Source organism: Salvelinus alpinus, chromosome 11, assembly GCF_045679555.1.
Source record: "Salvelinus alpinus chromosome 11, SLU_Salpinus.1, whole genome shotgun sequence".
NCBI classification, from domain to species: domain Eukaryota; kingdom Metazoa; phylum Chordata; class Actinopteri; order Salmoniformes; family Salmonidae; genus Salvelinus; species Salvelinus alpinus.
Window position 1 is genome coordinate 52506417 of NC_092096.1, and position 16198 is coordinate 52522614.

At 42.1% G+C, this 16198-nt stretch overlaps 1 protein-coding gene, 1 long non-coding RNA gene and 1 pseudogene across 2 annotated transcripts in view; 2 read left to right on the forward strand and 1 right to left on the reverse strand.

Moving 5' to 3' along the window:
* The first annotated feature begins 51 nt into the window (after positions 1–51).
* On the forward strand, positions 52–527 carry LOC139534912 (uncharacterized). The gene is made up of 3 exons (XR_011667027.1): positions 52–170; positions 268–330; positions 456–527. It is a non-coding gene; the product is annotated as an uncharacterized lncRNA (long non-coding RNA).
* A 2012-nt stretch (positions 528–2539) lies between these two features.
* Positions 2540–16198, forward strand: part of LOC139534900 (SLAM family member 8-like) — a 116766-nt gene continuing 103107 nt past the window's right edge. The window contains exon 1 of the mRNA XM_071334435.1: positions 2540–2761. Within this exon, the coding sequence (XP_071190536.1) occupies positions 2689–2761 (73 nt within the window). The 5' untranslated portion in view covers positions 2540–2688. The remainder of the gene's footprint in view (positions 2762–16198) is intronic.
* LOC139534819 (low affinity immunoglobulin gamma Fc region receptor II-a-like) lies at positions 8278–14506 on the reverse strand (annotated as a pseudogene).

Below are 16198 nucleotides of genomic sequence, written 5' to 3' on the forward strand. Positions count from 1 at the left end.
TTTCTCTCTCTTTCTCTCTCATCTTTGACCAATATTATTAGCATACTAACAGTCAGTAGAGATATTAGTGTATTACCTGTATATTTCAGATGCTGGTGCTGCTACTGCTGGACCAAGTGATGTGATGTACGCCCAGATTCAACTCAAAAAGTTGGACAAGAAAAAGAAAAGTAACTCTCAACTGTCACATAAATGCATCCAAAATGTAGCAGTGTTTTTTACTCATCACATTTGATAAAAACATACAAATTCTCCCCTCCTCCTCAGAAATGACAGCTGATCCAAAAGAAAATCCAGTCTATTCTGAGGTCAAGACAGGGAAGACCACAGGTGAGACTCATTCTACAGGTTGGCAGTCAGTGAAATTAAATGTGTGATTTTGGAGTTTCAAAAAAGCTGCAGAATATTCAATAAGCTACTTCCTTAATTTGTTGACTGGAAATGTTCATTTTCAGCAGCAACTGGACTTGTTGATGTGACCTATGCTGAGGTTGACCTTAAACAGAAGGCCAAAACCAAGAAGAAAGGTAAGACTGGACATCCCTCCTTCCATATTCCCCCTATCATACCCTCACACCCCTTTGACCCCATATTGACTAGGTGCATAATATTCTATATATAACTGTTATATTATTCTGATGTTTTATCCTCACCCCTTACAGAAACATCAACCCCACCTGAGGCAGATTCAGTCTATTCTCAATTGAAGCCAGTCACAGCCCCAGGTAAGACTAACAGCCATATGCGATTGATAATTAATATGATACTAATATGGATCTAATTCTCTGATAACAAAATATAATGTATTTAAAGTATGTCTCTTTGTTTAATTCTTAACAGTTTATTTGACTGCATGTCCTGAACAACTTTGTGTGATGACATGTTGCAGGTACCTGAGGGATGGAGGGATGGAAGGATGGAGGGACGAAGGGATGGAAGGATGGAAGGTTGGAGGGTTGGAGGGATGGAAGGACACATCATCAGAGGAGGAGAAGGTACTCGGAACATGGATTTTGTACGCTCAACACACACGCACAAACACACACGCAATAACAGCTTGCACATTAAGGTGTTCTTACTTATTTTCTTTACTTATTTTATTGTATTTAAGCATGGTTTAATTGTGTTTCACTGTAAAAGCTTTTTTTTCTACTATATGGTGCAATGATGATGCATCTTATCTGCAGCAACTGCAATTGTATCTGCTTTGTATTGTGAATTTAGTTTTATTGTTGATTTATTCAGATGATAGAATAACATATTTGTATATGAATTTCCCAAAAAGTATTGTTCACGTTTTCTTCTAATGGCCTGTACTTTTACAATATCTTTGCATTGTGCTTTTTTTATAAAAAAAATTTATCCACCAGATGGAATGAGTGCTTTCTTACAGTAAATAGATATTGTCATCGTCATCAACTTTTCCATAAAACCTAATTTGGTCAAAACTCCTTTCAGCCTAGTAATGATCTCACTCTCCACAATGTGTGAGTTAAAGGGCAATATGCTATTTCTACATACATTTTTGGACTTAATTATATATACCCATTGAATCTTGAGACATATTACATAAATGCCCCATGAGCAAAGTTCAAAAGCCATACCCCATCTGCTGAAGACCCGTTGAGATTTTCAGAATGACTTCTGGGGGAAGAGTGTGCCTGAAAAGAACAGGTCTTCTCAATTTTATGATGTCATATACTCTGCAGGAGTTCTGAGGAGCTAGTAACCTACGTACGAATGACTACCAGTTCTCCCATATTGCCTCCTCATCCTACAGAGAGGTCATAACGATTAATGACATTAGTGGTGTATGACTCTGACTGATATTTTCAGTGTCCCTGCATGGTCTGGAAGGTCACTGTTCCAGTTAGGGGGTTTCTGTGTCTATGTGTTAATGTCTATGTTGTCAGACAGACAGCCGGCAGCCAGGTCATTGTCACTGCACCTGAGAAACAGTCACAGGAAGTGACATCACCACAAGCTGTTATATGAAACGTATAAGGGGGGACTCTATCAGTAACCTGGGACCCACTACCTTCCGAAAAAGTTGGCAGGTGTTTCATGTCCCTCAGTCACACTGACCTATGAGCATGCAGAAGTTATGCAAACACTTCTGCAGGCATATGAAGCCAAGAGGGAACTGCACAGACACTGTTATGACATTTTTGCGCTCGCTCGCTCTCTCTAACCCCCCCTCTCTCCCCCCTCTCTCTCTCTCTCTGTCTTTCTTTCTCTTTCTCTGTCCCTGTCTCAATCTCTACTCCCGAGCCCTCTATCTAGCTCCTTCCTCTTTCTCTGCAACATTGAATGGTCTGCTCATAAAGTAACAAAGCTACCGGTATCTGTGAAACACCATGACCATGAACCACACAACCAGCAGCAGCTAGGAAACACATGCTGCAAAACCACCACCATCAGACTGATCAACACAGTGACAGACCCCAAACACACCCACGCCTCATCTTCTAACTCTCTGAGCTGAGTGAAGGGGTAGAGTGTGATTCTTTTTCAGCTAACATACAGGAATTATTTTATAGAACAGCAGCCCTCATCAAAAGGAAGTCTCTGCTCTTTCTCCTCTCTGCTCTATCTTCTCTGTGTGTTTTGGATAGTCAACTGCTAGCCGTCAGTGACAGTGAAAGACAAGGACATACAGCCAGAGGAAACAGCCAACGCCTTAAAGAGATGTCTGGTGGTCCCATCTCCTGCTTCTCCAAACAGGGAATACTACTTCTCCTACTCTCCAACCTCCACTATGGTAAGTTCTGTAACTATTCTTATTTATTTAAACATTTTAAACACAGTAGAACCATCAACGTGGATGACACAAATAAGTTAAAAAACGTATCCCCATTGTGGTCCTCTTGAATATACAATAAAACAAAAATACAGTGTACACAAGATAACATGAAAACAAAATACATCTCAAATACATCTCATGAATAGAGAGGAACCCGTAAAAGGAATAAAATAGATTACCAAGTAACGTTCATTGAAACAATTATACTTGCACAGTTTTGAAGCATTTTGCACATAAACCATGTCTTAAGGCAGTCCTTCTCAAATAGTGGGGCGCGCCCCCCTGGAGGGGCTCGGAGCGATGCCAGGGGGGGGGGGGGGCGTGTGACCCCGGGGTACATGCTTTTTTTTGCCGCAGGGAGTAGTTTTTTTTGCACCGAACAAGAGCACACAGCACAGAGCAGGATATGTGAAGTGCAGATAACAAACCCTTAAGAGACACCATGGAAAAATATTTAACAGGGATGAAAAGAAAGACGGAGAGAGACGGAGATAATGAGACAAACGTAAGTCTCCCGAAAGCTAAGACGAGGAAATATGACGACGCGTATGTAGCGCTTGGCTTCACTGTGACTACGGTGGGAGACGGGGAAAGACCGGTATGTTTACTGTGTCTAAAAATGTTGGCAGCGGACAGCATGAAGCCAAATAAATTAAGGCGTCACTTAAAGACATTACATCCCAATCACGCTGATAAGCCGCTTTAGTTTTTTCAGCGAAAACGTGCCGAATATTGCCAACGATCGTCCCGCTTTGGGAATGCTACTTCAGTAAACCAGCGAACACTGTTAGCATCATATAAGGTGGCGTACCAAATTGCTCAGTGCTGATACTACCTGCAGCATTAGACATGGTCTCTGTCATGCTGGATGACGCAAGTGCTGCAAAAATAAAAACTATGACTTCCTAATTTATTTATTTTTTAAATCAGCACAAATTGTTTTATTCATTTTTGTTTTATAGGTCAGTGTTTCATATATTGTGCTCCTGAGTTAATGTTGCTGATCAATTTGAATGTATTATTATTCATTGATTATATTTTATTTTTCAGTATCAAATGGTCAAAAAATGTTTACAGCTTAAATAAGGCTTGAATTTTTTTTTAAATTTCAGGCAAATTGATGCACTTTAAGTCTTTTCTGTTACAGACTAAAAAACAATGTTAATAAAGTTATTCTTTGTTGTAAGTTGATCTATATTTCTTTCTTTTTTCTTTTTTTGTTTTCTTTAATGTTAATAAGGATACAATGTTATGCAGAGGTGTACTTATAACAATTTTATAGACAAATTATACTATTTACAGTCGCGGCGGAGAGTTGGGGGGCGCGAAATGTTTACTTCTTCCTGGGGGGGGGGGGGGGGGGGGGTTGGCGTAACAGAAAATTATTGAGAAGCACTGTCTTAAGGTATATATCAAATCAAATCAAATCAAATTTTATTTGTCACATACACATGGTTAGCAGATGTTAATGCGAGTGTAGCGAAATGCTTGTGCTTCTAGTTCCGACAATGCAGTAATAACCAACAAGTAATCTAACCTAACAACTCCACAACTACTACCTTATACACACAAGTCTAAAGGGATAAAGAGTATGTACATAAAGATATATGAATGAGTGATGATACAGAACGGCATAGGCAAGATGCAGTAGATGGTATGGAGTACAGTATTTACATATGAGATGAGTAATGTAGTGTATATAAACATAAAGTGGCATAGTTTAAAGTGGCTAGTGATACATGTATTACATAAAGATGGCAAGATGCAGTAGATGATATAGAGTACAGTATATACATATACATATGAGATGAGTAATGTAGGGTATGTAAACATTATATTAAGTGGCATTGTTTAAAGTGGCTAGTGATACATTTTTACATAATTTCCATCAATTCCCATTATTAAAGTGGCTGGAGTTGAGTCAGTATGTTGGCAGCGGCCACTAAATGTTAGTGGTGGCTGTTTAACAGTCTGATGGCCTTGAGATAGAAGCTGTTTTTCAGTCTCTCAGGCCCTGCTTTGATGCACCTGTACTGACCTCGCCTTCTGGATGATAGCAGGGTGAACAGGCAGTGGCTCGGGTGGTTGTTGTCCTTGATGATCTTTATGGCCTTCCTGTGACATCGGGTGGTGTAGGTGTCCTGGAGGGCAGGTAGTTTGCCCCCGGTGATGCGTTGTGCAGACCTCACTACCCTCTGGAGAGCCTTACGGTTGTGGGCGTAGCAGTTGCCGTACCAGGCGGTGATACAGCCTGACAGGATGCTCTCGATTGTGCATCTGTAGAAGTTTGTGAGTGCTTTTGGTGACAAGCCAAATTTCTTCAGCCTCCTGAGGTTGAAGAGGCGCTGCTGCGCCTTCTTCACAACGCTGTCTGTGTGGGTAGACCAATTCAGTTTGTCCGTGATGCGTACACCGAGGAACTTAAAACTTTCCACCTTCTCCACTACTGTCCCGTCGATGTGGATAGGGGGGTGCTCCCTCTGCTGTTTCCTGAAGTCCACAATCATCTCCTTTGTTTTGCTGACGTTGAGTGTGAGGTTATTTTCCTGACACCACACTCAGAGGGCCCTCACCTCCTCCCTGTAGGCCATCTCGTCGTTGTTGGTAATCAAGCCTACCATTGTAGTGTCGTCCGCAAACTTGATGATTGAGTTGGAGGCGTGCATGGCCACGCAGTCGTGGGTGAACAGGGAGTACAGGAGAGGGCTCAGAACGGACCCTTGTGGGGCCCCAGTGTTGAGGATCAGCGGGGTGGAGATGTTGTTACCTACCCTCACCACCTGGGGGCGGCCCGTCAGGAAGTCCAGGACCCAGTTGCACAGGGCGGGGTCGAGACCCAGGGTCCCGAGCTTGATGACGAGTTTGGAGGGTACTATGGTGTTAAATGCTGAGCTGTAGTCGATGAACAGCATTCTCACATAGGTATTCCTCTTGTCCAGATGGGTTAGGGCAGTGTGCAGTGTGGTTGCGATTGCGTCGTCTGTGGACCTATTGGGTCGGTAAGCAAATTGGAGTGGGTCTAGGGTGTCAGGTAGGGTGGAGGTGATATGGTCCTTGACTAGTCTCTCAAAGCACTTCATGATGACGGAGTGAGTGCTACGGGGCGGTAGTCGTTTAGCTCAGTTACCTTAGCTTTCTTGGGAACAGCAACAATGGTGGCCCTCTTGAAGCATGTGGGAGCAGCAGACTGGGATAAGGATTGATTGAATACGTCCTTAAACACACCAGCCAGCTGGTCTGCGCATGCTCTGAGGACGCGGCTGGGAATGCCGTCTGGGCCTGCAGCCTTGCGAGGGTTAACACGTTTAAATGTTTTACTCACCTCGGCTGCAATGAAGGAGAGCCCGCAGGTTTTGGTAGCGGGCCATGTCAGTGGCACTGTATTGTCCTCAAAGCGAGCAAAAAAGTTATTTAGTCTGTCTGGGAGCAAGACATCCTGGTCCGCGACAGGGCTGGTTTCCTTTTTGTAATCCGTGTATGACTGTAGACCCTGCCACATACCTCTTGTGTCTGAGCTGTTGAATTGCGACTCTACTTTGTCTCTATACTGGCGGTTAGCTTGTTTGATTGCCTTGCGGAGGGAATAGCTACACTGTTTTGTATTCGGTCATATTTTTGGTCACCTTGCCCTGGTTAAAAGCAGTGGTTCGCGCTTTCAGTTTCACGCGAATGCTGCCATCAATCCACGGTTTCTGGTTTGGGAATGATTTAATCGTTGCTGTGGGTACGACATCGTCAATGCACTTTCTAATGAACTCGCTCACCGAATCAGCGTATTCGTCAATGTTGTTGTTGGACGCAATGCGGAACATATCCCAATCCACGTGATTGAAGCAGTCTTGAAGCGTGGAATCAGATTGGTCGGACCAGCGTTGAACAGACCTGAGCGCGGGAGCTTGCTGTTTTAGTTTCTGTTTGTAGGCTGGAAGCAACAAAATGGAGTCCTGGTCAGCTTTTCCGAAAGGAGGGCGGGGGAGGGCCTTATATGCGTTGCGGAAGTTAGTATAACAATGATCCAAGGTTTTACCAGCCCTGGTTGCGCAATCGATATGCTGATAGAATTTAGGGAGTATTGTTTTCAGATTAGCCTTGTTAAAATCCCCAGCTACGATGAATGCAGCCTCAGGGTGTGTGGTTTCCAGTTTACATAGAGTCAGATAAAGTTCGTTCAGGGCCATCGATGTGTCTGCTTGGGGGGTAATATATACGGCTGTGATTATAATCGAAGAGAATTCCTTTGGTAGATAATGCGGTCGACATTTGATTGTGAGGAATTCTAAATCAGGTGAACAGAATGACTTGAGTTCCTGTATGTTGTTATGATCACACCACGTCTCGTTAATCATAAGGCATACACCCTCGCCCTTCTTCTTACCAGAAAGATGTTTGTTTCTGTCGGCACGATGCGTGAAGAAACCAGCTGGCTGCACATACTACGTTAGCGTCTCTCGAGTGAGCCATGTTTCCGTGAAGCAAAGAACGTTACAGTCTCTGATGTCTCTCTGGAATGTTACCCTTGCTCGGATTTCATCAACCTTGTTGTCAAGAGACTGGACATTGGCGAGTAGTATGCTAGGGAGTGGAGCGCGATGTGCCCGTCTCCGAAGCCTGACCAGAAGACCGCTTCGTTTGCCCCTTTTACGGCGTCGTTGTTTAGGGTCGCCGGCTGGGATCAGATCCATTGTACTGGGTGGAAGGCAAAACACAGGATCCGCTTTGGGAGAGTCATATTCCTGGTTGTAATGATGGTGAGTTGACGTTGCTCTTATATTCAGTAGTTCCTCCCGACTGTATGTAATGAAACCTAAGACTACCTGTGGTACCAATGTAAGAAATAACACATAAAAAAACAAAATACTGCATAGTTTCCTAGGAATGCGAAGCGAGGTGGCCATCTCTGTCGGCGACGGAAGTTATTTAAACTCCCTAGTGTATTGACAGATGTTATATGGTTTGGTACACCATTCCATTCCACTGCACCAGTGTTAAGGAAAGAGCTTTTTCCAGCCATGCTCCTGTAGAGCAGCGGTCTCATATTGGCAACACTGGCTCTGGTGTGATGCTTTGAGAGTCTCTAATGAGACTCAGGGAAAGGCTTAGGTAACTCAGGGAAAGGTCATGTATCACTTTAAAAACCATCAACAGTTTAATCTGCACCATCACCAGATCAACTGGAAGCCAGTTCAGTTGTCTGAAATGATTAGGACCTACGTGCGTCCCTATGGCTGAGCTTGAATACAATTCTCATTAGTTTGTTTTGGGCCGTTTGAAGTTTGTCCTTCAGATTTTTTGTTATGCCACTGAACCATGAGATAAAAGCATAGTCATAGTGGCCCTGTATCAGAGATGTTGCCAGGGTCCTCATAGTCTCTCTATCCAGGAACTTGGCTACCTTTGCCAGGAACTTGGTCCTGGAGTGAACATTCCCAATGGCCTTCAGAGCCACAAGTTCACATGTCATGTGTTGGTCCAGTTCACATCCCAATGAATGTAACAGAGCATTTTTCCTTCACCGCCACACTATTAAACTTGACCGAGAAGTTGGAAGAGTTGTTCACTTTGTGTTTGGAACCAAACAGGATACATTCCGTCTTGCCTAAATGGATAACCACTTACTGACTTTAGTCAGTTGGCTGCTTAGGGTCTTTTCAACGGTCTCCTTATTCTAATGTGAAACCAAGAGTGTAGAATCATCACCAAACAGGATCTATTGCATGTGCTTGCTTGCATGATAAAGTAAGGAAAACCGTCAGCTTTCTCTAACTTCGTTGTTGGTCGTTACATGGTGTGTGTTGACTGTAAGAAGGCCTAGTCATCAGTGATTGGTTGGATATCTCAAAACATTTGCTTTATTACTGTTTGATAACACCTACATAATACCTATATTCAGGAACATAACATGATGTATTGATTCTGCAGTTTTGAATGAGTGCCGATGGTGTGGTTGGGACAGCAGATGTTGCAGTGCTTCTAGAACGTAACAGATCTTAAGACCCTGTGACTAATGGCTGTCATTCATTACATTTTAGGCGATATGGGACTGTATCAAATTATTGTTTCTATTACATAATATGATACATTGCAGGACTAGGATAACTGCAGTTATGTCTTAATTTCTTCAATGAACTGTAACTGTATTTAGTCTTAATTCATGACTGACATTTTTTTATAAGGGTTTATTGTCAGGTTTTGGCCAGGACTGTTCAGGTTTTGTTCACTAGATGTCCCCCTTGCACCTTTTTTGTCCCTTTTGTTTTTCTTGCCCTAATTATTGTTTGCACCTGTAAGTCATTCCCTTGTTAGTATTTAAACCCTGTGTGTTCCTCAGTTCCTTGCTCAGTGTTTGTATGTTAGCACCCAGCCCCAGCCTTTGTGATCATTTTTCTCTTGTTGGATTTTCCAGAGGTTCTCTGGTTTTGTTCTCGTGTATTTTTGGATTGGTCTTTTGAGGTTTGTTTTTTCCCTTGCTGTTTTTACCACTTTGTGGATTTTCTTTGTATTTTGGAAGATATCTATTTTTTATTAACCTCTAACGAGCCTCTACCCCGGGTCCGGGATCACCCCCCATCCCCCCACACACTGATTAGCATAGCTAGCATAGCTTCACAAGTAGATAGTAGCATCTAAATATCATTAAATCACAAGTCCAAGACACCAGATGAAAGATACAGATCTTGTGAATAAAGCCACCATTTCAGATTTTTTAAATGTTTTACAGGGAAGACAAAATATGTAAATCTATTAGCTAAACACGTTAGCAAAATACACAATTTCTTTGTCCACCATTTTTTCTCTCCACCAGTAGCTATCACCAATTCGGCTAAACTAAGATATTGATAGCCCATAACCTATAAAAAACCTCTTCAGATGACAGTCTGATAACATATTTATGGTATAGGATAGGTTTTGTTAGAAAAAAGTGCATATTTCAGGTAGAAATCACAGTTTACAATTGCACCGACCATCACAAGACGACTAGAATTACTATAGAGAGCAACGTGTATGACCAATTTACTCTTAATAAAACATTTCATAAGAATAGACAAAGCATAGCAATGGAAAGACCCAGATCTTGTGATTCCAGACAATATTTCAGATTTTCTAAGCGTTTTACAGCGAAAACACAATAAATCGATAAGTTAGCATACCACATGTGAAAACGTTACCAGAGCATCGATTCCAGCCAAAGAGCGCTATAACGTAATCACCGCCAAAATATATTAATTTTTTCACTAACCTTCTCAGAATTCTTCCGATGACACTCCTGTAACATCATTTTACAACATACATATACAGTTTGTTCGAAAAGGTGCATATTTAGCCATACAAAACCGTGGTTACACAATGAAAATACTAGGAAATCAAGCCTCAAAATGTCTGACGTCATCTATCAGAGTGATCTAGTTTAATTGAAAGCTAATCATATACTTGACTAAAAAATACAGGGTTGACAGGAATCGAAAGACAAATTAGTTCTTAATGCAACCGCTGACTTACATTTTTAAAATTATCCTTACTTTTCAATACAGGGTTCGCCAAGTGACGCGATAACAAACAAAATGGCGAAATATGCGTTTAAAATATTTCGACAGAACAACGATTTATCATATTAAATATTGCTTACTTTGAGCTGTTCTTCCATCAGATTCTTGGGCAATGTATCCTTTCTATGTTGTAATCTTCTTTTGGTCGATAGATGTCCTCTGTCCTTCGAAATATCCACTAACGATCGAACGGGACCCCAAAACGTGTCCAAAGTTTCAGAGTGCACAACAAAGAAATTCCTCAAAATCGCACTAAACGGATATAAATTGCTATAAAACGGTTCAAATTAACTACATTATGATGTTTTTAACAACTATAACGAGTAAAAACATGACCGGAGAAATATTGCTGGTTAGACAACGATTTGGAATGAGGCAAGTCCGATGTCCTTCACGCTTCAGGCGCGCGACGAGAAAGGGAGGTACCTCTACGTTTTGTTGATTTATAGTGGCTGTGATTGTGCAATCGATTCCATTCAAAACGTGATGACGTACAGACACCCAGAGGAAGACGTAGGCAGTGTCGGTTTCTTCATAGCATTCACTGTCGCCTTAAAAACAGACTCCAGATCAGGGGTAAAAATTTCTGAAATCTGACCCCTGTCATGAAAAGTGCTGTAGATATTGTTCTGTACCACTCAGAGACAAAATTCCAACGGCTATAGAAACTAGAAAGTGTTTTCTATCCAATAATAACAATAATATGCATATTGTACGATCAAGAATTTAGCACGAGGCAGTTTAATTTGGAGACCCAAATATGCTAATGCGGAACAGCACCCCCTATAGTTCCAAGAGGTTAAACGGCTTCCTACTCAATTCTTGCTCGTACAATATGCATATTATTGTTATTATTGGATAGAAAACACTCTCTAGTTTCTATAGCCGTTGGAATTTTGTCTCTGAGTGGTACAGAACTCAATCTACAGCACTTTTCATGATAGGGAGTCAGATTTCAGACATCTTGGCCCCTGATCTGGAGTCAGTTTAAAGGTCCCTGTAAATGCTATGGAGAAACAGACACTTCTTACGTCTTCCCCTGGATGTCAGTACGTGATGACGCTTTGAATGGAGTCGATTGCGCAATCAGGGGCTGCATAAAAGAGCAAATACCGGAAGTAGCATCCCTTTGCTGCCTGCGCCTTGCGCACGGAGGACGTCGGACTCGTCTCCTTCCAAGCTTTTGTTTAGCCAGTAATATTTCTCTGGTCATGTTTTTACTCGTTAGAGGTGTTAAAAACATCATAAGGTAGTTAATTTAAACCGTTTTATAGCAATTTATATCCGTTTAGTGCGATTTTGAGCCATTTATTTCTGAGGCACTTTGAACCGCTGGGCACGTTTCCAGTTCATGCCGAACGTTAGTGGGCATTTCCACATGGCAAGAGGACAGCTTTCGACCAAAAGACGATTAGACCCAAGAAAGGATTCTTTGCCCAAGATTCTGATGGAAGAACAGCTCACAGTAAGAACAATTTATGATGATAAATCGTGTTTCTGTCGAAAAATGTTAAACGCTTATGCCGCCATTTTGTTTTGTATAGCTTCGCTTGGCGCAACCTGTATTGAAAAGTAAGGATAATTTAAAAAATGTAAATCAGCGATTGCATTAAGAACTAATTTGTCTTTCGATTCCTGTCAACCCTGTATTTTTTAGTCAAGTATATGATTAGCTTTTGATTAAACTAGATCACTAAAAGATGGCGACCGACATTTCCAGGCTTGTTTTGCTACTATTTTCATTGTATAACCACGGTTTTTTATGGCTAAATATGCACATTTTCGAACAAACTCTATATGTATGTTGTAAAATGATGTTACTGGAGTGTCATCGGAAGAATTCTGAGAAGGTTAGTGAAAAAATTAATATATTTTGGCGATGATAACGATATCGCTCTCTTTAGCTTGAATTCATGCTGGGGTAACGTTTGCATATGTGGTATGCTAATATAACGATTTATTGTGTTTTCGCCGTAAAACACTTAGAAAATCTGAAATATTGTCTGAATTCACAAGATCTGTGTCTTTCCAATGCTATGCTTTGTCTATTTTTAAGAAATGTTTTATGATGAGTAAATTGGTAATACACGTTGCTCTCTGTAGTAATTCTAGTCGCTTTGGTGAGATTTGTGATGGTGGCTGCAATGGCAAACTATGATTTATACCTGAAATATGCACATTTTTCTAACAAAACCTATCCTATACCATAAATATGTTATCAGACTGTCATCTGATGAGGTTTTTTCTTGGTTAGTGGCTATCAATATCTTAGTTTAGCCGAATTGATGATAGCTACTGGTGGAGAGAAAAAATGGTGGACAAAGAAATTGTGTATTTTGCTAACGTGTTTAGCTAATAGATTTACATATTGTGTCTTCCCTGTAAAACATTTTAAAAATCTGAAATGGTGGCTTTATTCACAAGATCTGTATCTTTCATTAGGTGTCTTGGACTTGTGATTTAATGATATTTAGATGCTACTATTTAATTGTGACGCTATGCTAGCGATGCTAATCAGTGTGGGGGGGGGGTGGGGGGTGATCCCGGATCCGGGGTTGAGGCTCGTTAGAGGTTAACAAAAATATCTTCCCCTGGTCACTTTGTCTATTTACATTTGAAATGAACCATTTGAGTAATATAAGAGGATGACATAAAGAAAGAGAATATCAAGCTGGATAAGTTGATTGTAGATACACACTGAAATAAAGTGGTCACCTCGAGCCCTGCAGCATTTCACCATGAGCACGATAGACACCAGTAGAAAGGGAGACGCAACCAGTAAACCACACAGCAGCCTGGGAAGCACAGAGATGGAGACAATGGAACCTGGAGGGAATATCAAAACACATGTTTTACCATCAACACACACACACACACACACACACACACACACACACACACACACACACACACACACACACACACACACACACACACACACACACACACACACACACACACACACACACACACACACACACACACACACACACACACAGCTCTTCTCACCTCTCACTGTCACCCAGCTCTCTGGTGATTCTCCTTCATTAGATTTACACTTATAGAAGCCTTCATCTGACTTGGATACTGCAGGGATGGTCATCTCTCCTGTGGTATCATTCCTGATGAATTTTCCATCTTTGTAGAAATGAACCATGGGGTTCGGGTTTGTTTCCTGATATCTATTTGTACAGCTCAGAGTCACAGAGTCTCCCTCAGTTAATGGATAGGGAGGGCTCTCAAGGATCAGACTGCCAACTGTGTAACAGAATATAAAAATAATACTGTAAATCTGGAGTTATCACTCATATGAGCTATTATTTTATGAGATGCAACCATTCAGTTACAGAATTGAACATCATTATCATACATTGTAATGTAAAAAAGGTTAGAATAGATGTACCGTCCACTGTAATGTTGACAGCATTACTCTACTCTCCTGATCCAGACTCACACCAGTACACTCCACTGTCCTTTTTACGTGTGGACCTGATGGTACATGTGGACCCTGCTTTTGATCCCCAGTTAGAGACCCACACTGACTCCACTGCTTTCTCTCTGTATTTCTTCAGTCTCCATCCAGTAGAGTTCCTCTTCTCCTCACAGCTTAGTGAGAGAGACGTTGATGTAAAGTGTTGAGTTCTGTTAGGTCTTATTTTGAGAGACACTGATGGTTGCGGATCTGAAACAAAGAGTGACAGAGTCAAACGTACACAGTGGTTATATATACACATGAGGGTGACTTAAATGTGATTAAATCCAGGTTCAATGCAGTTAGTTACCTCCTGACCAGAAAAACTGAGGTTCACTGTAGAGTGTGTCATAGACTGGGTCTCCTCTCCCAGCTCTACACACATATCCTCCTGTGTGACTAAGACCAGCAGGGATCAGAGTGTAGGAGTTTTCACTAGTCCCACTGCCAGATAAAGGCTCTACAGAGTAGGACGAGTCCGATAGGGAGAGTAACCCAGCTGTGTAGGGAACAGTTCGGTACCAGAAGAACCTCCAGCCTGTAGATGACTCTTTAACCCCACAGCTCAGAGTAACTGAGTCTCCAGGGTTCAGCCACTGAAGAGAGACACTCAGAACAGCTTGGGGTTTATCTGTTATGAAGGAAATGACACAAATCAAATGTCCAGTCTTTAAAATGTTTACCCATTTTGTTATTATGGTTTTGTACCTCACCCCAAAATCAAACTATAGTTTTGTTACATCATTGAAACCACTGTCTGCTATTTGACCTCATCCCTTCTGTCTTTCTCTTGCAATCCCATAAAAACAGACTTACCTAACACGGTCAATTGTATAGCATTACTTGTCTGGGAGTGTTTTAAGCCATTTCTTCTCTGAAGACCTTCACAGGTATATAGACCATTCTTTGCAGGACTGATTCTGTACTCAGGCTCTGTATTCATGTAGACTGACATCCCACTGTTATAAAAAACATACTCAATCTCTTCTACCCCCTGTATGTCACATCTGAGATTGACAGTCTCCCCACTGAATATCTGGGGCCAGATGGGTTGGAGGGTCAGAACAGCCACAGGTCTCTCTGCACAGACACAACACAGAAAATGAACATTATCACACACATTAGAATGTAAAATAATGTTGATCAGAATTCATCACAACATGACCATATCATAAGTTGTCATTTCTGAACATACAGTATGCACTCTGAACTGTCTGACTTACCAAGATCTATCAGAATACTGACATATACAGTGATGTCTACACACACACACACACACACACACACACACACACACACACACACACACACACACACACACACACACACACACACACACACACACACACACACACACACACACACACACACACACACACACACACACATAGAGTGGAGGCACTGATGTGAATGAGAGATAAGATGATATACCTGTTACCGTCAGTCTGACTGCATCACTCCACTCAGAATACTTCTTCTGATCAATATGTCTACCCAGACACCTGTCGTCACCATTGTCTGAAATCTTAATCTCACTGATCTCATTTTCATGATTCCTACTGATTGAGTCTACATCATCCTTGCGCCATGTGTATTTCCAGTCAGTGACTTCTCCCCTCTGTATATTACATCTGAGAGTGACAGATGTACAATCTCTATCGCACTCCACACTGCCCTTTCCCACCTGGACAAAAGGAACACCTATGTGAGAATGCTATTCATTGACTACAACTCAGCGTTCAACACCATAGTACCCTCAAAGCTCATCACTAAGCTACGGATCCTGGGACTAAACACCTCCCTCTGCAACTGGATCCTGGACTTCCTGACGGGCCGCTCCCATGTGGTGAGGGTAGGTACCAACACATCTGCCATGCTAATACTCAACACTGGAGCCCCTCAGGGTTGCGTGCTCAGTTCCCTCCTGTACTCCCTGTTCACCCACAACTGCGTGGCCAGGCACTACTCCAACCCCATCATTAAGTTTGCAGACGACACAATAGTGGTAGGCCTGATCACCGACAACGATGAGACAGCCTATAGGGAGGAGGTCAGAGACCTGGCCGGGTGGTGCCAGAATAACAACCTATCCCTCAACGTAACCAAGACTAAGGAGATGGTTTTGGACTACAGGAAAAGGAGGGCCGAGCACTTCCCCATTCTCATCGACGAGGCTGTAGTGGAGCAGGTTGTTCTCTCTACCACCGCATCGCAAGCGGTACCGGAACGCCAAGTCTAGGACAATAAGGCTTCTCAACAGTTTTTACCCCAAAGCCATAAGACTCCTGAACAGGTAATCAAATGGCTACCCGGACTATTTGCATTGTGTGCCCCCCCCCCAACCCCTCCTTTCCGCTGCTGCTACTCTCTGTTTATCAT